The sequence below is a fragment of the Gopherus evgoodei genome, chromosome 13 (genome assembly GCF_007399415.2).
Source record: "Gopherus evgoodei ecotype Sinaloan lineage chromosome 13, rGopEvg1_v1.p, whole genome shotgun sequence".
Classification (NCBI taxonomy): Eukaryota; Metazoa; Chordata; order Testudines; family Testudinidae; genus Gopherus; species Gopherus evgoodei.
The window spans coordinates 26,526,376-26,551,445 of record NC_044334.1 but is presented as its reverse complement, the minus strand read 5'-3'; the positions used below and the strand labels follow the sequence as shown (position 1 = coordinate 26,551,445).

General features: G+C 43.0%; 1 protein-coding gene across 2 annotated transcripts in view; it reads right to left on the bottom strand.

Moving 5' to 3' along the window:
• The window catches only part of RBM19 (RNA binding motif protein 19), a 116,613-nt gene that overhangs the window by 66,037 nt on the left and 25,506 nt on the right, over positions 1–25,070 (bottom strand). For both annotated transcript variants that reach the window (XM_030582731.1, XM_030582732.1), the window contains exons 17-21: positions 23,931–24,073; positions 22,088–22,148; positions 19,735–19,814; positions 19,203–19,258; positions 17,225–17,341 (exon numbers count right to left, since the gene is read on the bottom strand). In XM_030582731.1, the coding sequence (XP_030438591.1) occupies positions 17,225–17,341; positions 19,203–19,258; positions 19,735–19,814; positions 22,088–22,148; positions 23,931–24,073 (457 nt within the window). The remainder of the gene's footprint in view (positions 1–17,224; positions 17,342–19,202; positions 19,259–19,734; positions 19,815–22,087; positions 22,149–23,930; positions 24,074–25,070) is intronic.

The following is a 25,070-nucleotide window of genomic DNA, read 5'->3' as shown; positions in this document are numbered from 1 at the left end:
TGCCTGTGCACCTGGTTGCCAAGGCTGCAGGCAAGAGTTACATTTTAGATTTTAAAGATCACAAGCAGTCGTGGTCTAGGTTTTACATTTCACCTAAACACAGACCTTGACTAACGTGTCAGAAATAGGCTGACTCAGAGCAGAACAGATTCAAAGATTACAGGGCCAGAAGGGATCATTGTGATCATCTAGTCTGACCTCCTGTTACTCCTGGGAGAATTTGCACGCACAGAATTTTTTCTTGTCTGTAGGAAATACATTCTACTGGAGAGATGCTGCAGTTACACCTTTCACCCAGCAGGGGCTGCTGTGGCATCAGGACAGAGGGCAGGTGGTCCAGGGCAGAAGCAGCCCCTGCTTCAGATAGGGAAGAGAAGAGGCTGCATTCTTCACAGCGCCCTGCCTGTGGGGCCATGTCAGGAGGCATGACGCATGCGGGGACGGCCAGCGTGGGGCACATGGCTTTGAGGGTGGGCAGGTGTCACAGACTGGGGTCCAGAAGAGCTAGGGGGGCGAGGGGGAATGGGGCGGGAGCTGATTGGGAGTTGGGATGCAGACACAAATGAAAGTGGATGGCTGAAGGGGGGTGCAGGACCACATGAGGCATAGGGGTGGCTGAGTAGGGGGGTACAGAAAATATGTTTCTGTATTGTAGTTTAAATAATTACTCAAAGTTCTGTATTAATATGCCTAATAAGGAATCTATTTGTCAAAAAAACATTTCCTGAAACACTTTTGTTGTCTGCATTGTTACAGACATACTTGCTGACAGGTATTTTGAAATAAAATTACCAGAATAACTGAAACTGGTGTAATTATACTGTGCTATTTTGGCAAATAAAAACATGCATAAAAGTTTGCAGAATTTTAAAATATTGTGCACAGAATTTTTATTTTTTTTGGCACATAATTCCCTCAGGAATATCCCGTGCAACAGCCCCCAGCACTTCCCTGAACTAATTCCTCTTTGAACTGGAGCATCTCTTTCAGAATAGTCAAACTTGATTTTAAAATTGCCAGCGATGAAGAATCCATCACAAGATCAAGTTGTTCCAATGGCTAATTACCCACCTCTGTTAAAAATCTGTATCTTACTTCCACTCTGAGTACATGAGGTTTCCCCATGAAGATTGGTTTTAGGTTTGAACCAGTGTGGTTGGCCCTTTGAAATAAATTCACAGTATTGCACTAACAAAGAGATCCTTAAGCAAACATTCAGAACTTCAGCTGGAGAAGACCTAGACCAGGGATGACTTCAGGAAGCAGTGTATCTTCTTGTTATTTCAGTTCTAAACCTATGTGCTGCATATGATAAACTGGATCACAACTAGGGGTCCCCACACAGCGTACAAACACATTGTACACAGATGAAGAGCTTGCAATCTAAAGAAAGCAGGCAAGTCTTCTTGGAGCAGTCTAAGTCATATGAAAAGTGCTTGGGGGAGGGGACCCACAATCCTAGATGCTTGGAGCAACAGGGTAGTAGTGTTTGTCACTTATGTAGGGCTTTTTTCATAGACCTCAAAGCATTTTACAGAAGTGCATATTCTCATGTCACAAATGGGGAAACTGAGGCACAGGGTTGTGATGTGACTTGTCCAGTAAAGTAGAAAGTCAGTGACAAAGCGAGGAACAGAACTTGGGTCTCCCAACACCCAGTTTGGCATATCAACTGGACAATGCTACCTCCCTAATATACATAACATCTGCTCACGATGTCTAGGGAAAGAGGGACTGAAGACAGTAACTTGTTATCTTTTAAGAGGAGGCTTTTTAGAGGAATGGCACATGCACGGAGGAGCAGCGAGGCAGAAAGGCTGAATCTTTTCAAGCAGAGTATCTTTAAGGTTGGACAGTTCCCTTAATCGTCATCTGGAAATAGTCCCACAGTTTTGTTCACACAATAAGAGAAGTAAGACAGCAAGAGCTGGCAGCCTCACACAGTTCAAATGTAACCCTGCAAACCTGGCTGATGAGTTTTGATACGGTATTCCTGCAAATCGTCACTGCTCAAAGAATTAACAATAAGCACAGTGCACCAACAAACGTCTCTTACTAGGGTATTATTTGGAGCAACTGTACCTATACTGGGGGGCCAACTTTCACTGTACCCGTGAAAATCCAGATTCAGAGCCAGGGAGATCAACAAGAGATCAAAAAGGAACAGAAGGCAAAAAGCCGCTGGGCTCCATTTCCAAAGAAACTGAGCACTTGCAGCTACAGTTGGAGATCTGGGAGCTCAACACCTCTAAAAGAAATATCTGGTCTGGTGAGTCTACATGCAACTCCTCTAATCTCTCAAAGCTGACCATTTTACATCACATCTTCACTGCGTAGAACCTCAGACACAAGCTTTACAAAGGGTTTTTTTAAACACAGGATAAAAACAAAAGGGAGAAGAACGTTAAACAGCATTAGCAAGAGAGGCAGGTTTGCAGGTGAGGCCAAGGGGATAGCGGAGTGGTCTAAGCTCCAGCTGAAGTCCACAGAGTCACAACCCAGAAAGGGTTAAGCAGTCCTTTCTTCTTCTGACATAGGTAAACTGAAGTTTCCCAGGAAAGGCTCTTTTCAGACGGTAAAAGGACAAGGCCATGATCTTTGCTTCGATGGACGTGAAGATCTCACGCACTTGAGAATTTTGGACTCAATTTTTCATCTCCTTGACTGTTGTACAGCACGCTGCAAGATTGGCTGCTGCCCTCTGCCCCAGATGTGGCTCCACCCCCTCAGTGCTGTTAAATATACAGTTAGGATCCCACAGCACTTTCCTTTCAAGATGAAAAAGGTATTACATAAAACACAAGACAGCATATTAGGAGAGAAGATGAAGACTCAAAGGCAGAGATCCAGCTCCAGATGACGGGAAGGTGAAGCTCTTGCACCAACAGAGCTGGACTGGGTGAAGGGACAAAAAGGAGGTAAACAGGGGACAGGTCCGTGGAAGATTTCTAAAATGGGAGAGTAATTTACGGACACCGCCTGACTGCACATCTGCCCCCTGCCATTTCAAGCATCCTCCCAGCCACAGATTGCAATTGCATGTAAAGAAGGTTTTTACCAAAGTCCAATGTGTAACAGCTTCCTCATTCCCTACAGATAGTGCCATTTCCTCCCGCCCTTCTCCTGGGCCGTCGGTTTGCAGAGTAGACCTGCCTGCTGCAGTACACCTCATTTCATGAGGCTTTTGTGCAAGAAGCGGGGTGGAAAATGATCATCAGGAGCCATCATGTGGAGACGTGCCCCTCCCATTTCCGAGATTCAGCCTCCCTCCCCCAGAACCCAGGCAGCCTGAACATGCTGGGCCGGTGGTGTAGCAGAGAGGCTACCAATGATCTTTCCAAATACCAGCAGTTCTGAAGTGAGAGTGCACTCTTTTCCCATCCCACCGCAGCTCCCGCCTTCCCAGATACTGATGAGCAAGGCAGCACAGTCCTGCGTGACAGCGTGAAATTAATACAACTTTGGGGAAAGCTGGCAATGAATAATGAGCATCTGAAATACCTTGGTTCCACCCCTTGCTTCCACTATAACCCCTCCAATGCTAGCATGCCACTCTGGCTCAAACGCAGCAGTATGTATATGGGCTTTAGGTGCAAACACCGGCAATTCTGCAGGAAAGCCGCTCTGAAGATGCAGTTGGCTCCATGTAAGCAATTGTATTGCAGAGTAATTTTTTTCAAAGGCCAGATTATGCTAGAAGCAGCTGGGCCTGGTATGGGGAGGTGCTCTGATTGCACCCTGGGCTTTGGAATACAGGAGTCCCTGAACTGACCTCTCCTTCCAGCCTAAGTGGTGGACCTCAGATGAATCACACAAAGGAATCCCCACATGAGGGCGCTAGAAACAATGAGCCATTTTGCCCCTTCTTCCAACTCCCCAGTCAAGTCAGAAAATGCAGCTGCTAGACTGTTCAGAATAAAGGGTTCGATCATTGCCTCATATCGTAAAGGATAGCAGAAAAGACTTCAGAGCTGGAACACAGGGATGAAGCAATGGTGCAAAAGCCAAGAAGGGCCCCAGACCAGGCGGAGTGGAGAGGATATTCTGTGCCCAGATACCATTTGCTTGCAGACTAGTCTGTGGGAGCTCTTGTGATCAAGGCTACTAAACAGAAAAAGAGGCCACTGAAATCTGACAAGGTGAGTGGGATCAACTATGAGGAGGAAGAGCTTTTAATTCTAAAACACCCCCCCTCTTATCTAGAGCTTTTCATTGATAGATCTCAAAGCACTTTACAAAAGAGGTCGGTATCTTTATTCCCATTTTACAGAGGGGAAAACTGAGGCAAAAAGAGGGGAAGGGACTTGCTCAAAGTCACCCAGCAGGCCAGCGGCATGGCCAGGAATAGGTCTCTCAAGACCTAGTGCAATTCTCTATCCACTAGACCACCCTGTCTCACTCTTTCCTCTAAACAGCAAATTTGTGCGGTTCCACCGGCAGGCACTGGCTGTTGCATACCCTTATCCACCCGCATTTATATTCCTTGCTTATAAATGGGAGCAGTTGGTGAATTGCCATCTGACGTCCAGAGAGCCAGCCCTAAGAGGCTACGACAGAACCAGCTTAACTTTTCCAGCCAAAGACAGAAATGGATGCTGCAGCTTCCTTTTGGTTCACAACTTCCAGTCGGGTCAGGTGACCCCTAATCTCATCGCTCTCAACAAGGTCTCTCCTAGTGCAAGAGTCAGGCTGGCTTCTAATTTCATCCATGCGACAGAAGGATGGGTCTCAATTCCATCTGACTTGTCTTTTTCACTGTGAGGGCTTTGGGCAGGAGGTGGAGGAGCGTTTCTGCTGCTGCCCGATTCCCCCTCATGCTAAATCAAACACTGAACATTCCAACTGCTCCTCCTGGTTTTTCGAGGGCTCCATTCCTCAAACCACTCTCGTAAGAGGCAAAAAATAAGTAAAAGCTATGCGTCTGTTCACCTGCAAGGCTGGGAGGAAAGGACAACTTACAAGCTGTTTATAAAACCATACTGTCTCTTTTCACAAGCATGGAGAGGGAAGACTTGCTAAAAGATCTGAATTTTAAAATCCACTGGACTGAAAGAAACACCAACAACATCAGTCCAATGATGCAGCTTGTTAAAACAATGCAAAGTATGGATTTTGCAAGTGTCAACATGAATGTAAAGCATTTGGGTGTCAAATAGAATGTGAAGTTGTTTAAGACATTCCCATGAAGGGAGGAAGACTGAAAAATAAAATACACTATGTACTACTGAAAAAAAGAGTGAAATTGACCTGTCTAGCTTCATGGTGAAAGTGCAAAAAACTTAAAGTGCTTTTCATTCTCAACATTTCAAGAAATCTAAAAATAGAAATGGATTTTTTTTTTAATTGTTCTTTTCAATCCTGATTGTTCCTTGAATTACAAACTTAGGGCTGGTCTACACTAGGGGAGCGGATCAATCTAAGATACGCAACTTCAGCTACATGAATAACGTAGTTGAAGTTGAAGTATCTTAGATCGATTTACCTACTGTCCTCACGGCGTGGGATCGATGTTTGTGGCTCCCCCTGTCAACTCCGCTACTGCCGTTCGTGTTGGTGGAGTTCCGGAGTCGACAGCAGCGCGTTCGGGGATCGCTATATCGCATCTCGATGAGACGCAATATATCGATCCTCGAGAAATCGATTGCTACCCGATACGGCAGGTAGTGAAGACGTAGCCTTAGAGGCAATCAGCTTTAGATGTCAAGCAACTACAATTTCTATATAGCAGCGTCTAAAAACCCTTATGGTCAACTTGAAAGCCATATTAATAGTCAAGCATGCACCTTAGAAACATGCATGCTTTGCCCCTGCCTGACGACAAAAATATTATTTTTAACAGGTCAGACAAAAGACCACCACCTTGTAATGTGAATAGCACTGAATGGGTATCCAACAGAGATGTTGGACTAGATTACTGGGGCTCAGCAAGTTGCTTCCTATGAAGAAGAAACTTAAAAAGCATCCATTCACACGCACACGAACCTTAGAGTCACCAATCAGAACAGATACGGTGCGGGGCTGGTGGTGGTGGTGGTGGGGAGATTGCCAGAGGGTAACCTGTTTGAACATGGCATTTCAAACAAAAAAACCAGAAAAGCACTGATGAAAAAGAAGGAATGGGGTGTAGGAAACTAATTAAGCCCCGTCACTAGGTTCAGCTTAGAGCATCAGTGAGAGCCCCATCAGCAAAAATCACGAGGGACCCTGGAAATCCTTAGTTTGCATTAGACCAGGGGTAGGCAACCTATGGCACGGGTGCCGAAGGCGGCACACGAGCTGATTTTCAGTGGCACTCAGACTGCCTGGGTCTGGCGACCAGTCTGGGGGGCTCTGCATTTTAATTTAATGTTAAATGAAGCGTCTTAAACATTTGAAAAGCCTTATTTACTTTACATACAACAGCAGTTTAATTATATATTACAGACTTATAGAAAGAGACCTTCTAAAAATGTTAACATGTATTACCGGCACCCAAATCCTTAAATTAGAGTGAATAAATGAAGATTCGGCACACCACTTCTGAAAGGTTGCCGATCCCTGCATTAGACGATCTGCCGGAGTAAAAACAGGCAGTTGAAAATGGCTCAGCAGAGAGGTTTAGGGGAGCAATGAGGAGACTCACGATCTGGATTGCTAGCAACACACTAAAACCAACTACTGTGATTGATAGTCAGCCTTCAGAAAGGGAAGATACACTGAAGTAACGCTGTCAAGACAGCGTTAAAAAAATTCTTCTGTTAAGCACTTTTCAGTTTCAGTTTTTCAAAAAGAACATTGAAAACCCATTGAACCGATTCCTACATGGCTCATCTTGGACAGTGAAACTAGACTGGTCAGTTTCATTTGCGGGTTCTCATGCACTAGTCCAATACCGCTGATAGGGTTTCCAGCACTGCAAGAGCAGACCTCAAGAAGGAAGAAAATCTTCATTTAAAAAAAAACAAAAAAAAAAACACTTTTATGATGTGGCGACAGACACAGACGTGCACAATCCCTGCATTTGCATCTGAAAGTAGGTACTAGTATCTCTTGAATCTGCATCTGCAATTTGATTTCAATAAAAGCACTTCAATGGAAAGCACAATTTCCTATTGTCAGAGGTAACCTGGTGTTTTGAAGCTGGTGTGTGGAACTATTAGTAAATCCCCTGGGTTAGGCCTTGTTATAAGCATGCACTAGGGGTAGACTGTTAAGGCCCTGACAACAGCAACACAAACACCGCAAGTTACAAGACTGTTCTAGTATTCTTTATACTGCAACAGCCTCAACAGGCCTCAATCAGGGATGGACACCCTAATGTGCTAGGCGCTGTAAAAACATAAGATATTCCCTGCCCCATCAACTAGTGCAGATTCGGTGTCCCTGAAATGTGCAAAAGCCTTGGATATGCGCAAGGGCTGAGTGCTGTCTACACTACAGAATGGAACCAGACATGACCCCAACTGAAGCGTACACAGGCCCGAAGAATGGAGGCTAAAACCAGTGCTTAATCTTTAGTCATTTCCATCACAAAGATCACGCAGAAGTACAACAGGTGAGGTCACTGCAGCCCAACCCACACACTGTTAATGAATGCCTCTTCCCACCTGTTGGGAACGCTGCCATTCACTCTCCTAGCAGGAGGCTCACACCTACAGGAAGGAACAATTCCCAGAGATGCTCTGGAGGAGGGGGGAAGTGCAGCCGAGCAGAGAAACTTCATCCCTTTAGGATTGTGAGGCAATGTGGAAAGACACTTACAGTGCAGAGGTTCTCAGTCCAGAAGGGTGAGGGCAAGTAGCTGGGACAAAGGCACTGATGAAAAAGCATCAAGGAATTGCTTTTTTAAAAGCACTTCCTATCAGTGTTCCCCAGCCTGCCCCCCACAAACCCCACCTACTCAGGGATAGGATGCATGGAAGGGCTAGAAGTGCAATATTTCTAAGATAAAATTCCAGTTTAAATTCTACATTCCAATTCTTCAACCTGTGGAATTGCAGAGCACACAAGGGTTGGTCATAGTAGCAACACTTTGTTTGTTCAGACCTGAGGATCCCAAATGACAGATACAGGATCCTAAATAGGAAGCTAAAATCTAGAGTTAAACACTAAAGGGTAAATCCTCAGTTGGCATAAAGTGTAACTACTCTGAGTTATGCCAGTTTAGGATCTGGCCCTAAATGGTACATCAAAGATTATTTTAATTCACCTATAAGAAATGTCCAGGTATAGGTGTGATGAAGTGGGACTGTTAATATTTCCTCTGAATATTGTAAAGGTGCCTCAGTTTCCCCTATGCATTTCTTAAGTCTCTTGTGGTGGAATAAGGGGGTGTAATTATTGCAGAGCAAAGGGTCAGTGTAAATAAACGGCTGACACTCTGTCTCCTGGCAACTAATGGCCAAGGCCCTTCCCCCCTGCAAGGTGATAGCTAAAGGTGTTGGAGAACAAAGGAATTAGGTGACCTCCTGGCCCAGGGAAAGGAATAAAGCAAAGGAGGAGGAGCTGGAGAGTCAGTTTGGAGCTGACTGGGGACGTGGAGTGAAGTGCAGACATGGGTGTCTGGCTCACTGCCCCCCAAAATGGACCCTGCTGAGGGGTCCTGTTCTCTGTACCTACAAGCTCTGTTTTAGACTGTGTTCCTGTCATATAATAAACCTCTGTTTTACTGGCTGGCTAAGAGTCACGTCTGACTGCGAAGTGGGGGTGCAGGACCTGGTGGCTTCCCCAGAACCCAGTCTGAGCAGACTCGCTGTGGGAAGCACACGGAGGGGCAGAGGATGCTGAATGCTCCAAGGTCAGATCCAGGAAGGTGAAGCTGTGTGAGCTTTTTACCCTGAAGACAGTCTGCTCAGTGAGGAGACTTCACCAGAGTCCTGACTGGCTTCAATGGGAGCAGTTCCAAAGTATCACCTGGGGACTCTGTGACAATAGGATCTGCACATTGTATTTAGCTGCCGCCTTTGAAACTGGGCCTCCAGAATAGAGGCTTTCCACTAGTGAATGTACAGACTGAGCAACAGAAACCCACACAAAAGATTACACACACATGAATTCATGTGTAGTGTAGACACACCATACACATGCATCTCAGATGTATTTTAGTCTAGCTCTACCATCTACAGATAGACCCAATGAAATCAGCTCTGCAGTCAGTTAAGTAGACGATAGGATCCTCCTGCACCAAATCTTATCAATTCTTCCTCAGCATCTTTAAAATCCATCCTTATCTCTTCATACCTATTCCTAAAATACATGTGTCCATGTCCTGGTCCTCACTTGCCTTGATTACTGCAATCTCCTCCCTTCTTTGCTTCTCACCTTGCTCCTGGTCCCCTCCATCTTACGAGCACTGCCGTTTGGCCTACATGACTCCATCTCAAATCCTCTCACTGGCTTCCTCTCCTCTTCCTGAGGAAGTTCAAGCACCTGATTCACATTCATAATCCTGGACAACCCTACTGCTCATGTCCCTCTTGCACCAACCAACCCTTCCTCATCATTGACCCTTTTGTCTTCTGTGGCTGGCCCACTCGGGTCCTCATGCTTACAGACCCTGCTTTACAAAGAACCACTGTTTCCTTTCTTCTTCAACCACCTTCTAACCTACTGACAAAAATATGGGTAGGAAAGAGGATTTCAGCTCCACTTCAAAATTAGACATTTGCCTGGTTATCAGGCGTATCATTTGGACTGCATTATCTATGTGCCTTCTTTAAGCAGGCACAGCACCTAGCTGCTCTCAGATAAACCAATGCCCACATTAATCATGCTTCCTTCCCACTCTAGCACAAGCAGGTCATTCCAGCTAGCTTCAGCACTGTGATCGTTACAGGAAATACACCAACGAGACTGAGATAGTAACATTATCCACCTCGTAAGAGGCCAACATTCAGATGAGCATTCAGTACATGGGTCTCTTTGGAAAATCCAAGAGGCAAATCTGTTGCATATTCAACCACCTAATTATTTCCTTCCTCAGTCTGAACATGCTCTAACAAAAAAGTAAGAGAATTTTATAGCTTTCAGCACCAGGAGAAATAGCAGCGTCTTTACATTTTAATTTACTCCCTGGGCAGTCCAATGTTCCCCAAGAGACAAAGGGTACTTGTGTGTCTTCGTACATAAATATGATTATTCAAACAATTCTAGCCAAAAGCTGACAAGTGGTAGTAGCATTTGGTCATTCGAGGATTACCAAGTTTTCCTGTGCTTTTTCTGCTCACGCATACTAAGTTTTTTGCATTGGTACATTGCTAATCCTGACCTGCTGCACCAATGCAGTTTCACTGAAACCTAAACATCTCATGGTGACATGTCAAATTTAACAAAGTTTTTGATAGGGGAAATGTCTAAACAATTTGTTTAGACTTTCATTTCAACAAAGTAAAAGTGTTTCATTGTGACTACTTGATTCAGTTTGTTTCAAATTTATATTAAAATATTTTATGTATATATTGCATACAACGCTTACTATGTTAACATAATATAAAAGCGAAACAATATGAATCAAAACATTTTGACATTAAAGTATTTTGATAGTCCTAAACTGAAGTGTCCTGAAATTTTCATTTTATGGGAAATTTCAAAATTTCAGCTTTTCAGTCAGACTCAGAATAAAGTATTTCAGAACTTCCTCACAGAATGGAAATTCCAGGTCCCAACCAGCGCTAATTATGGATCTTCGGTGTCACAGACACCAAGTCTTTGACAAAACAGACAGAGTCCTATGGCACCTTATAGACTAACAGACGTATTGGAGCATGAGCTTTCGTGGATGAATACAGTCTTTGACAACATTTATTAATATTTTACTGTCCTGAACAAATCTGAAAAAGCAGTCTGGTCCTTAGGTGAAATTGAGGGCCTGGTCTACATTAGAAAATTAAAGTCAGCTTAATTATATCACTAAGAGGTGTAAAAAATCCACATCCGAGTGGCGTAGTTAAACCAATCTATCTCCCCCTATAGACATTGCTAGGTCGACTGAAAGATTCTTTCATTGACCTCGCTACCATTTCTTGGGGAGGTGGATTAACTACCTCAACTGGAGAATCCCTCCCAGCGGCTTAGGTGGCATCTACAATGAAGTACTACAGGGGCACTGCTACACCAGTGCAGCTGCACCACTACAGTGTTTTAAATGTAGACAAGCTGATTATCTGTGTTGTCGCCTTCCACTGATTTTGTATTTTAGTTCACTCAAACTTGACACATCCCACAATAATTTTAGTTGGCATAATATTACCATATGTGCTGATCTGTTTTTGCTTCTGTTTTACAGGGGTAATAAATATAACAAATAGAAAGCATTATATTAGCATTAATAGCAATCCTTTCTGGTAATGCACATATATGTCTGCCTAGTCTTTGTTTCCAGAGGTTGTGTGGAGGATTCTTCTATGGCACAACATTTTGAACTGTTGAAGAGTGAAAATAATTTGATCAGAAAGATTTGTACTGGGTATTAAGCTGCTATAAGGATTTAACAATACATTTGAAACTAAAAATATTTAAAATAACCATTTTTAAAATAACCACTTAAAATTGCAGCCACAGTACAATAATCGGTGTCAGGTGCTTAGCTATCTATGCATTTTTTGTATGTCATATAGCCAAGCATACAGGAGCTGAATGTACCAATTAATACCACCTAGCTCTTATATGGGTAAAACCTCACTGTCCATTAATCGATAATTTTCAATCTCCTGCCTTTGGTTAGTGAAAATTTCTGTGGATTCAAGGGCAGGAAGATATCTTGGGGAAGGGAAAATTTTCACCAGTCATGTAGCCTCCCTTACTTGGAGAAAGGTGTGAACATGGAGTGTGTCTTGCACTAGGCTTCATTATATCTCAGTGTTCCTTTATAATGAGAAATGAAGAGCTCATTCTGGTAACAACTCTTATTTTCATAGGTCATTCCAAGCTTTGAAGAAATGGATAATGACGTAAGAATTACTTTAGAAAAAGACTCAGTTAAACAAAAATAATAAAAAAAAATGACCTATTTTATCAACTGAATCCTTCACCCATACTTTTTTCTTCTAGAAGCACAGATCCAATTTCCAAATCTTGCCCCCTGTAATATAGTTTTAGATTCATGACCATGTCTTCTACTTCGGTCAGAGGGAGCTTCTGTCCTGGCTAGTGTGGCTACATTGCTCCTCTAAAAGCACTATGCAGTGAGTTGTGGTTATTCAGTGGGGGGGAGGGGGTTGGTTGGTTTTAAAAAAAGTGAACAACAACAAAGCCTTTAAAAATAATAAAATGGACAGACTGTTTTTAGTACATTAAACCTGTCCAGTATCATATTCCAATCTTTAATCCCACTGGTTTCTCTAAAACAGAATGTTACTTTCACATAGCACTGTGATATGCTATATTTATTCCTAGGAACCATAACCATGTTCTGGTACTATTTTCAGCTGTGTCCCCCCACCCCAACCAATAGCTGTAACCTTATTTCTGTTAAGGGTGAGATCCATACACATTTTGTAACCAGAAAGCCTTACTAAATTTGCATGAATTAGACTCCTATAGGTAGAATATGGAGGTGATCAGATGTACAATAATGTAATCTTCATATAAAGCTATATAACTTCTTGTTTAGACTGGAAGTAAATCTTGAACTTTGGGATTTTCTCAATTTTATTTTATTTTTTTAAACAGACTGAAGGCAAATAATGAGGCTAGTGGGCCGCCTGGTTTTCTTCCTCTGCTCATCTGGAAGCATGAGACAGTGACAGATAGTTCTGATTTTAGAAAAGGGTTTATACATCTTGCCAAATTTACATGCAAGTTCCCCAAAACCATGTTTCCTCCAGAAAGAAGCCCGAGTAGACCCCATCATAAGCTTTTTCTGAATCTGATTTTATGACAGCTCTTATTCCCTTATTTGGTGGAGTGTGCACCATGTGAACTTATAATTCTACGAAGGCAGCCTACAGGGTTTACCCTTCAACACGTCTTATTTGATCTAGAGAAAATGGAAAGGACTTTTTTCCATTTAGTTGCTCCTATTTTAGGAGGGGAAAAATCTTTGTAACTTCATGTTCAGTGATGTGAGTCTGTACAATAATGCCTTCATTTTTTATGCTCTCTAAGTTAGGGTAGGAAGTGATATGGCTATGAAACAAAGCATTAAGATCAAGACTTCTGACGGGAAGTGGTGATTATGTGGGACCAGCACGACACATTTTAAAGAAACCTAATTTTCAGAAATTGCTCAGGAGCTGCCCTCTGAAAAATAAGGGCTTTTCACAGGTCTCAAATTAGACATCCAAATTCATTAATCATTTTTGAAAATATCAGCTTAAGAGCTCTCAATATAGTATCAAAGAATTAAAAGGACAGTTATAAATTGATGAACTACATAACTAGCAGCCTCAGCAAAGAGAGCAGACAGACTGAAATACCCTCATTATTAGAGATAGTCCCTCCAGGCCAGGATTCAAGTATGGCAACAGATACAGTATGAGGAAAACTTATTCCAGTGTTGTCCATGCTTAGAAAAAGGATTCAGACTCCAGGACTGCCAATCCAGGAGTGTTCACCATCACCAAATGCACATGAAGAAAATGAAATACCTTCACTTTCCAACATACTCCCTATGGATTACAAGCTTATTCCCAAACCTCTGAAACCACAGACATGGCACCTTGAATCCCCTGCAAGCTACAGGTTTGGGAAAGCAATACTAATTTAATACCCATGCATGGATTTTCCGAAAGTGTTTTTCTTCATTCTCCCTCTTCCTATGAAAGTTTTGTTAAAGTGATCCAAAATCCACCACTACCGCAACCAGGGTGCAGGTCTTCAAGATTAGCTTGATTTGGCTAGAGGAGAGCAACAACACAGGAGTGCAGGAACAAGGCAGGCTTTTATACACATCTTAGGTTGCTAATATTGCATCCTAAACCATAATCCTCATTCCACAGAGAGGCTATGCACTGTGATGATGGATCTTTGAATCGACAAAACACTAGAGGAGAAAGATGAACAGGGTAAGCTGCAACTCTGAACAATCCATGAACGGAAGACTCCAAAAGTCTGCACCGTTGAAACAAATCAATCATTGTCCATTTCAAACAGCTAGCATTGCTAACACCTATTCTTGGGTAGATTTAAAAGGGAGAGCTCACGTGACAAAGCTTGAAAGGTGAAGACATTTTTATAGAATAAAAAGAATTTTAACCTTCTGTGTTTCACATCCTGCCCAGACAATAATTCAGAAGTGGAATAAAGGAAGTGGGTTATAGGACGACATCACTTGGGTGGCTGGAAAGTGGCTTTTGAACATGTGAAACAATAGAGAAGAGGCTTGTCCCACAAAGCCTTTAACCTCCACAGGCAGAGCTACCACTGGCCTGCAGCGTCATTGTCTGTGAGCAACAACTGCAGCTCTTCTGGTCCTTTATTTCCTGGGAAGATTAAGAGTGCCCCCTGCTGCCTTGCTGAGGGAAATGCCTCTGGTTCCAAAGAATTGTTTTAAAACTAAAAAATTATTATTATTAAAAAGAAACCCACCAAAGGATCTAAATCTATGGCCAAAGCGTACAATTTTAAACAAAGCCCCAAAAGAATGCCTGGCATTAAATAATGTTCAATGTGTGCAAATTTTTAGTCCTTCTGAAAAATAAGCAGAGACATTATTAAATCAGCTCAGTTCTCTCAATGCCGCCTTTTGTTCTGAAGATAAATAATGTGTTCCTAAATATATTGTGTAACTAAGTGAAACTGACATTTTGGTGGAACACTGCTTCCTGATTAACATGCATTGTTCTTAATACGCTTTTGATAATGGGCTATAGAAGCCTCATGTTCCTTAAAACAGACACTATCAAACTGCTCCCATATCCCAGTCTTCTCAACCATGCACGGTTTTTCAACACCCTTTTAATAATGTGAAACAAAACATCTCTCTGTACTGATCTTTTATCTTTTGGACAAGTACAGATTCCTTGTTCCCCTGAATATATTACAGAGCCGAAAGCCAACCTGGCTCTGTTTATTATTTGGTCTGGTGGCCAGTAAACTGCGGATATCAGCTGAGCACTGGCAATTTGACGCAGCAAGTTGGTTGATCTACAACTGGCAGGAAGAGTTAAGTTTGGGACTTGAAGGGTCTCGTATGATTAGAAATCCGGGTGCAATTTTCCTCCCCATCCTAGGTAGTTTGAATAGCATTAAGATCCAAATTTGGGTCCAGACCATTTCCACAGACTTTATCACTATACAGTCAAAGTACAAGCATACAAGATATAAGAGCCTTTAAACAGACAAAGACTTCTGGCCAGAAGAGCCCTCGCTATTCTAGATAGGTTCTTTTACTGGGCTCATCACCACAGCATCTGAGCAGCTTCCTGTCATAAACAATGTGACTAACATACTTCTAACACATGGTTACCTCAGCCTAGTTCCAATTAAATAGATACAACATCCCTAGCCCGCCCCCACCCCATGCACAGAAGAATTCTCCAACAAGCAGTGAAGACACAGGATCACACTTTCCTCCAACAGAGGCCTAAGTATTTTGTCTCTTATGCCGTGGCAACACTTCTACAACATTTCATGCTAATACAGTATTTAGAAACCCATGAATAAAATCTCCAGGGGCCTCTGGTTTTGCTCACCCTCAACATGTCATTGCAGGATTGTTCTTCAGGGCACAATATTGGTTTTCTTTGAGTGGGTTAAGCAACTGGATTCCCCCCCAGGTCCCTCGGGGAATGAACCTACAATCTCACATGGTTCATTGTTAGGAAAGTTAAAACACATTCAGCCTAACCCCAGAAGGCCTGAAGAAGTCCTCTCTATACCCTTTCCAAACACTGACACGGTGAACTCACACTCTAAAAGACTTTGTTCTTATATAGCTATTTGCGTCAATATACCTCAAGGCGGGTTAGCCTCATTATTCTCCGAGACACAGAGGGGAAGTGACCTGCCCACAGTCACCCTGCAGGTCAGGGCAGAGCTGAAAACAGAACCTAGGAGGTCACACTAGATGATCTGATATTCCCTTGTGTCTGTAAACTCTATGACTCTCTCAGTTCACTCTAGTATCCGAGCAGCAGCACAATCAAACAAGGTTGGTTGGGGTAGGAAATGTGCCTTATTCGATATTATGCAAAGCATCCCAGATTTGTGATGGTTTATCAACACTTAAAAAGCCGACACCCAAATGAGTAACGTTGTGGATGCAGTCAGTGAACACGCATCTACAAGTATCACTTTAACAAATGTAAAGTCACCCCCCATTTTCCTTTGCAGCAGGTGGGACTCCCTGAAGTTTTAAAGCACTCCATGCTTAGCTACCAGTGTCATCCCACGTAGTTTTCAATACGGAGGATTCTTGCCGAAATAAGTGTTCTCTCAAAAATAATTCCTATTTGTTTCATCTATGCCGACCTTGAGGCAACCCTTACCCCGTACAAAGTACTTTACATGCACAAACCATTTTATGTGAGGTTAATTGTTGCTAGAGAACCAAGCTTTAGGAGCTCCTTAAAGGGTATGCACAAACCCTGGTGCCACGTGAATAGGACCAGTGAGGAATTTGGTTAGTTGTATGTAAAACAATCCTATCTGCTGTCTGGCTAATTCGTTGGTGCTCGTCACACCTCGCTTTCTTGGGAAAGCCACCGAACACATTCTGGACAAGGAGAGATTTGAAGCCAGATTCTCCGTTATGATCTGAACACTTTGCACTGCTTAAGAGGTGCAAAGGAGCCAGATTCTGTCTGTTACCCACCAGCTGAGAACTGCCCCAGTCAAGAAGAGTTGGGGTAAGAACTCAGCTCCTGCACCAACTGTACCAACGCAGAACAGGGAACATGTCAGAAGAGATAGGGATGTATTGGGGCATCTCAGTGTGGATCCTTAGTGGGCACATGGTCCCTAGAGGACCAGACACTGCTGGTGTACATTAGTGCAGCCCCGGGTTGCTCTAATTCAGGCAGAGGCTGGTGCAGTTTGGCCCTCAGGATGAAGACACGATGACCCACTCGCTGATGCGCCTCCCCTTCCCTCCATACATGCTCCTGCTCCAAGTGGAGCTCAGACACAGGAGTAATCTGCTTATTTCATGTCATGTGTCCATATCTACATTACATACAAGTCTCACTTACCCCGTAAGTTCCGTACTATTTATGATCAGACAGCAAGGTCATCTACCAAAAGCAGCCGCCAATGCCCCAGTGAGTAACTACCCACTGAGCAGATGAGCAGCAGCAGATTTCTTTACCTGAACAGCTCTCTGATTTCCCTCACGGTTGCCTGGAATGGGATATTTCGGACCAAAATCTTGGAGCTCTTTTGCTTCTTGAGCGTTTGTTTTTTTCGGGATTGTGTCACAGTGGGCCTGGTAAATCAATGGAGACACGATAAGTTGCACTGTAGAGCAACACAACACAGACCTCTCTCTTTCTGGTTCCTTCCAGCTTACGAATCTAGACATTCTGGAGTCCAGTTTCCTGATCGATATGCTCAATGGCTTCTTATTTGAATCAATGGACACTTCACAGATCAGGTGGGAGAACAGGACAGTCTGATTAGTTATGCTTGGAATATATAAAAATCTGCCTCACTATTTTAAAAAGGTCGCAGTCTTCCTATGTGTCTGTGCATTATCTTGCAGACAGGACCTCAAATCCTGACAGGGGTCCTACTTCAAGACAAGTAAATAAAGCACTACCTAGGGATGACCATTCTGGAACAGACCAATCCTTCTGTTGGTTTGCTCACCTGCTCTGGTACAACAGGGAGAAGTTTGCAACGCTGGCTAAATTAGTGTAAGTGAAGCACAGCCTGTGCCTTTAGTTTTACTTTTAACTGTTCTCTGAAAGGCTGTAAATAGCAGGAACAGGTAATGCTACTGTGTAAAGCCATCAGGTTTGATTCCAAGACATGGATTCTGGCTGTCCAAGCCAGCAGAAGGTGGAAGCAATTCTTGGGCCTCAATGTACAGAGCGGTGCATTACCCCACAGCAGCCGAAGAGCTGTACTGATGGGCCTTTAAGGGAAGTCCCATGCAGCTCCCTTTGGTCTAACAAAGATGACTTCAGCATGAGGGAAGAGGCACAGAACAATACCATCTACAGGACAGATGAAGATGACAGTGGAAAGATGCTTTTCTTAAAGGAGTTGGGAGAATAGCAAATTAACCCAAGGAGACCCTTGAGACAACTTTTCCAGTATAGTTCACCTTAGATCTAGCTTCTCTCACTTAAGCGATGAAATTATTTAGTGTTGCTTTACGTTCTTCTGATTCCCAGAAGCTCAGTGATTCCTTTATTTTTTACTTAGTCTAATAAAAACAGATCGCCACCTCAAATTTCATTTATTCCTATCCACTTGTTGGCCAAAAATACCCCATATTAATAGGTATTATGCACACAGTATTAATATAATATACATCGGTGATGGAAAATTATCTTAACTGAATGTATTATGCTCTTCCCATAATTCTGTTCACCTACGTCACACATCCCACAACACTATGCAAAGCTGAAAATTAGCTTTGGCATTAGAAAATAGGAAACTTGTCAAAGCAAGGATGCAGGAATCCTTTGTACCAAGTACACTTTGGGAGTATTTTCATGGCTCATCAACACTTGGAATGCTGCAATTCAACCCAAGATATGGGAAAATATAGGGAGGTACTAAGGACAAAGCTGGCATAAACCAGTGGGTTAAACTTAAACTTCAAGTGATATGCAAAGTACTCTGGAACTTGTAAAAAGTCATACTATAAATACTACTTGTTGCAACGTGTATCTTTGAAGCACAACTTGTGCGTAAGGTGAACGTGCTGTGAGATAAGGATTGCTTCCCAGAGGGAAGGTATGTAGGTTTCCTTTTTATATTGTTCTGCTTTGCCTTTAGACAATACATTTAGCTAAGATTAGTTATTTGGTCTCTAAAATTTTTAAGAACTAACAGCGAATGCAGTCAAACAACTGGCTACACCTTTGAGTTAATACACTGGACTAACACTATCACAACTACTATTTTTGAAGATCTGATCATCTGAAAGACCCCAGGAAAAACATTTGTTCCATCATACCGGGTAAATGTGTATTTAAGACTGGCACTATTCACCACCTGAATTACAAAGGGCCACCAGCAACCACATTGTAAAAAGGAAGAGCCATTCTGGGCAATCTGTTGCTGCTTAAGTCTATTTGGTGCAGAGAAGTCAGACAGGAATCAGGCAGACTTACTTGATGGCCCTTTCGGAGATCTTCACGTCCAGCCGATGGCCATCTACTAAGCAACCCTAAAAAAACAAATTACAAAGTCTGCAAAAAGAAAGAGACCTTAAAAACGGATGAGTTTTACATCTCAGTTCTCCTTCCCCCACCTCTCCTTCACCCAAAGCTCTTCTCTTTCTAAGCGCAGCTAATACAGGTGAAGAGTACACAATACAGATGGGGAAGCTGTATGGTCTAGTGGCCAGGGCACTGGCATAGGAGTCAAGACACCTGAGTTAATCCCAACTGTGCCACTGATGTGATGTTGGGCAAGTGACTTCCCCTCCCTGTGCAACTATTTCCACTCCCAGCCTTTGTCTCTAGTTTGTAGGCCTTTTGGCGCAGGGACCGTCTCACTAGGGGTATGCTCAGCACTCAGCACAATGGGACTCTGACCTCAGTTGCAGCCTGTAGGTAACTACTGAAAAACAAATATTAGAGGGGTTCTTGATGCCTCAGAAGCCACCCACTCCTCCCTTTTGCCTGCGTCACCCATGGTTACCTGGAGCTGTTTGAGGGCTTTCTGAGCATGCTCTGGTTTCTTGTACTCCACAAATCCAAAGCCCATAGGAAGTAAAGTGCCTGCCAGAAAGGGAAGGAAAGAGCCTCGTAAACGATTTGGCGAAAATCATTCGGTAGTGGCCTGTACAATGGATAGGCCCTTGTGACTGGTTAATGACAGACAACGAAAAAGTGAATCAACACTGCTAGAAATAGGGTGAGCTGTGCTGGACTAAACCTGCCCCAAAGGAGAATTAAACAACAACCTGCCCCATGGGGAATTAAACAACTAAATGATATTGTGACATTTCAAGATACAGTCACCCTGGGGATGATGCAAAGGAAGTTGTACAACACCTGTGTATAGTGGAAATCCATTTCATATGTAACTTTTGTGAACGCAACTAAACAAAACACTAACCATCGGTCCTGCAGACATGATAGCTATGCGCAGAAAAGGTCAGTGATCATACTGCTTACATACAAATGTGTTCATGCACAGGGTTTTCCTGCACTGCTGCAGTGGTAAACTTTTGGAATGAAGTTTTCACCATAATCCAGACACAGGCATTCTATGGGCATTCCTAACGCGCCTGATTCAGACAAAGTTACCCCCCACAATAATTTATGCTTCCTTTTAGATGGATGTAAAATCTGAGTCTTGAGTTTGACTGTATTTTTCATCTGAAACCCACCTAACAGTTCACTCTGGCCATAAAGGAGGAAATATGTTGCACAAGCCAATAAAACCAGTTATAAATGGACCCTTAAATTGATCTGCCATATAGGTAGATCCCTCGGCAGAAAGGAAGGGCTTTTGGGTAGAGCCCTGGTCTAAGAGTCAGAAGAGAATTGGCTCTGCCACAAAAATCGCATGTATCCATAGGCAGCTCATTTAAACTGCGTGTGCTCTTTGACTATTTATGAAGTGGAGACAATATGTCCTTTGTCATATTTATAGGGGAAGCTCTTTGGGGTGAGAAACTGTCTCTGCATACATTCAGTGCCCAGCATACAGGGGCCTGAACTCTCGTCCTATATATGTGAATGGAAACTGCTTGTTAAATAATTCCAAACCTGGAGTTCAATTAATTTGGGAAAGGGAACCAACAATTTCATGCTCTCCATTCTCCCACTGGTTAATGTAAAAACAGTGTCAGCCCTTTAGGGTGGCCCTATCCCCACTTGCCAGGCATAGACTTCTCCCTTTATTTCCAAAGGCCTCAGCAGCTGACAGAATGACTATTCATCCCTTGCTGGTTATCCACATCACTGGGGATGTCAGCAGTACAGCAAGTGCACAGATACAGAAGCAGCTAACTAACTGCTGCTACAGAACCAGGAGCATAGGGCTCATACATATTTGGTCTTCTCCAAACCACTGTGCAAATGTCTTAGCAAGGGACTGAAGGATTGAGATCTATTTACAAGACAGAGAACATTATGTGCTGTCTTTCACTTTATCACCTAGATTGTGCCCTAAATTTCACTTGTCCCTCTGAGCGCCACAGAAGAGATGCAAACTAGCATAGTCCCTATATGGTCACTTATCAGTTCGAGGTTCTACAGCCCTTTAATTATCTCCTTATTCAGCAAAAGTTTTCAACACTCAAGGTCATGCAATGCTTTTAGGAAACCGGCCCATAGGATCACAACTTCAGAGATCCATAAGCAAGGCCCTCAGCAGCAAATACAATGGCAAGTTTCCAAACTTGGATGGTACTATGCTACAGAAGTCCTTCTTCAGTGACAGAAGTTGATTGCCCTGGAAGGTAGAGTGAAACTGGACATGGTTCTGTTCTTAAACCAGATCATGTGTGTGAGCATTGGCCTGCTAAACCCGGGATTGTGAGCTCAATCCTTGAGGGGGCCACTTAAGGATCTGGGGCAAAAATCAGTACTTGGTCCTGCTAGTGAAGGCAGAGGGCTGGACTTGATGACCTTTCAAAGGTCCCTTCCAGCTCTAGGAAACAGGTATATCTCCAATTGTTGTTATTTATTATTTTATGAGCAAACATGAGGCTGGGCAGGCAGATGTGCCTGTGAGGTTTCTTTTTAAAATTGACTGAACTCTTCACAAGCCCATGGCATGAAGTAGAGTTTATGACATTTTTACAGAGCCTTAAGCTGACCCACTATGAGTCCCACTTACTTACCTTTGGTGCACGACCTTCCCGGTTTAATCAGAACTTGATTTTTAGTGCTTACGTTTTCAGTCATTTCAACATATGCATTTCTGGGCACATGAAGATTTTTTTAACATCAGCTATCCAACTGCCCAGAAAGACGAACGTGGAAGGCATCACCACAACCAACCCAAGCAGAAGGAAATGCACAGCGATTCATAGGAGTACCTGCTTTATCCATCTTCCTTGAGATCGTGCAGCTCTTCAAAGCTCCCACTTTGGAAAACGTCTGCAAAGAATTTTACATGGTCTTTAGTTCTCTTTGTAATTAAAGTGTAACCCTTTGACAACGTTCCCCTTTTGTAGCAACTGAAACAGACAAAGTCAACCCACAGAGAGCTGCGCACACTGAACAAGGAAAAGACACACGTCATGCATTCTATTGTGACAGCCTTTATTTAAAACACTCTCAGTAATTATCCAACACACTGCACTATGGCTACAGAAAGCTGCAGTGGTTTAGATCATTGCTACAGAATACCGAAGTACTTAAAAGAATGCTTCCACCCAGACACTGGCTCCTTCAAAGCTGTCTAACAATTGCCAATTCATTACAATATCCTTAGACTATTTCTCTTTCCAGGATCGCATGGGAGGTACCAAAATGTGCCTGTGGCAGCCCGGCTGTGTTATATGTAGGCTTGGAAGGATGTGATTTTTATTGGCAAATGTCAAACGTGGATTTCACCATGTGTACACACACACACACACACACACAAATTTCTATCAATGACAATCAAAATTGAAACAGGCAATGAAAAATGCTGCTTGAGAAGTACAGTTTAAGGACTTTTACTTTGTATATTTTGATGTGTGATGTTGACAGTATATTTTCATGGTTAGAAAGCTTTAATTTTTTGAATCTCAACATCTACTGTAATTAAACAACTGTCTGACACTACCGCCGCCCCCCTGGTCTAACTCCTATAATTTTCCACAACTGTGAAAGTTTAAAACAAAAAAATGCTAGCAATAACCATTGCTATTATCCATCAAAATTATAAAAAATAAAAACTGAATTCTGCCAAGCTTAATTATATGCAGTGCAGCCCTAATGTAAATAAATACAAGGTATGGTGAAGGGATTGGACCTAACTAGGTACCGGTGAATCTACAGGAGTTTGTGGTTCCCTTAAACACATCAATTCTACAAACTCAAGGCCTTCAGGTTCATTATATACAGGAAGGAAACATAGGGCAGTAAAAAGGAGGATGGATAAGTTTCCTCCAATTTTGACTACTTGTATGGGAGATTATTGAAACATTTGGTGTTTCAACAGTGAGCGAGGCATGAAAGAGAAGGGAAATGGGGCACCTCTACTGGGACACAGGATGGGATAACATGCTGTAGTCTGGAGATGGATTGTTAGAGATGTCTGAGCAATTAAGTTAGCCTTTGAAAAGTGCCTGGGCTGGGGTAAACTTTCCAGGTAGACAGTCTACTCGACTGCCTTCTAACATGACAATTGATGTGAATGAAAAAACCCAACTGAATGATTCTCTGGGCATTCAAAGTTAGTTACCACCAGCCATAATCTGGGCAGGATAATATTTTCACAACCAAGCTGGAGAACAGCTCTAGCATGGTCTATAGCTACACCTACTGTCTCCAACCAGTAAAAGGGAGAGTTGCTTAGTGGCTGGGAAAGGAAACAGAAGGAACTTCAGGTTACTCTTCCTGGCTCTGCCACTGACTTACTGTATGTCCTTAGGAAAGCTACCTCACCTGTCTACTACTTTTTACCCTGGCAAAACGGCTATGAGACCTTCCTCATAAGGGCCAGAGGAGACTCAATGTTTGCAGAGGCTCGGATGGAAGCCTTGTACTGACAAATGCTTTATCAATAGCTTTAAAACACCAAAGAGTAGAGCAGCTGAAGGACTTAAGTCCAGGCTGTGCCACAAACTCACTGTTTGACCCTGACCAAGCCACTCAAACCGAGTTGCTCCATCTAAACAGAACATTGCTGGAGACATGCAACACCCAGTCCCACCACCTCTCTTTGTTCACCTCCTTCAGTGTATCTTCTGTGGTGGCAAAGTTGAGGTTTTTGATGAACAGTGTACATCCTGGAACACTCTCCTCGTCCTCCTCCTCCTCATCTACTGCTGTATCTTCTGAGCCCTTTTTAGCTTCCTCAGTTTCATCACCAGCTGTAAAGCAAGCGAACAAATTATAAACACCATAAAACGTAACTAACTCCAGACAGTTCAGGTGACTGAAGGGATGTATTATATTTTGACCCCACCGTCGGAGCCATCAACACCCAGACTACAATGACTCATCCCTCCAGCTGCATTCAGTAACAGTTTTGTGGGTGAACTTGAGGGTCTTGGACACGCAGCCACAGTATGGAGAGCTAGTGTAAGCCATGTACTGTTCTTCTAACACCCTTGAATTCTGACCTACGCCATCCTACTTCCCAGGAGACCAGACACTATGGTCACAATCCTAGGTAGATACTTGCTCCAACCCTGGGCTCTTGCACAGCTCTACAAGTATCCCTCAACCATGGCCTGAAATACCCACTGTTAGTTTATTTTACATGATCTATAGACCTTACTCAGCTGAACTGAAAAACAGATCGTAGCATTTGGGAATCAACACACAATTGTACAGCTCTTCTGAAATACCACAATTAATGACAACTCTACCGTAGCGTTCCCCGGCACTCACCATACTACAGAGTAGCACCTGGGAGCCACTGTCACTAACACAACTGCATCTCCTCAGCTACAGTTCAGTGCACCACAGAGGAGCCTCCAGCACAGAGAGACAACAGCATCCCCTCTGCACAACATCCTGGAATCAACAGGGTAGCAAATGCTGGGTCTCATTTTTTAATAGTTTATGGGCCAATCTTCAGTCACGTTCGTTGTGCCAACACATTCCCTTCGTGAAGAGCTTCTGCATCATTCTATTTTGTTGAGGGCTGTAATCAGGTTTTAAAGAATGTGTACATGAAAGGGATCTTCACAGGTTTTCGTCTGTACTCGTTCGACTCGCTCACCCCAGCGAGTGCCACAAAGACTCCCCCGGCCTTTCTCCACTTTCAAAAAACAAACCGAATGTATTAAACTTCTAATTAATCTTCAAGAGCTCTGGCATGAAATGGCCCTTTTATGCTTTAATGGAAATGGCAACAATGAT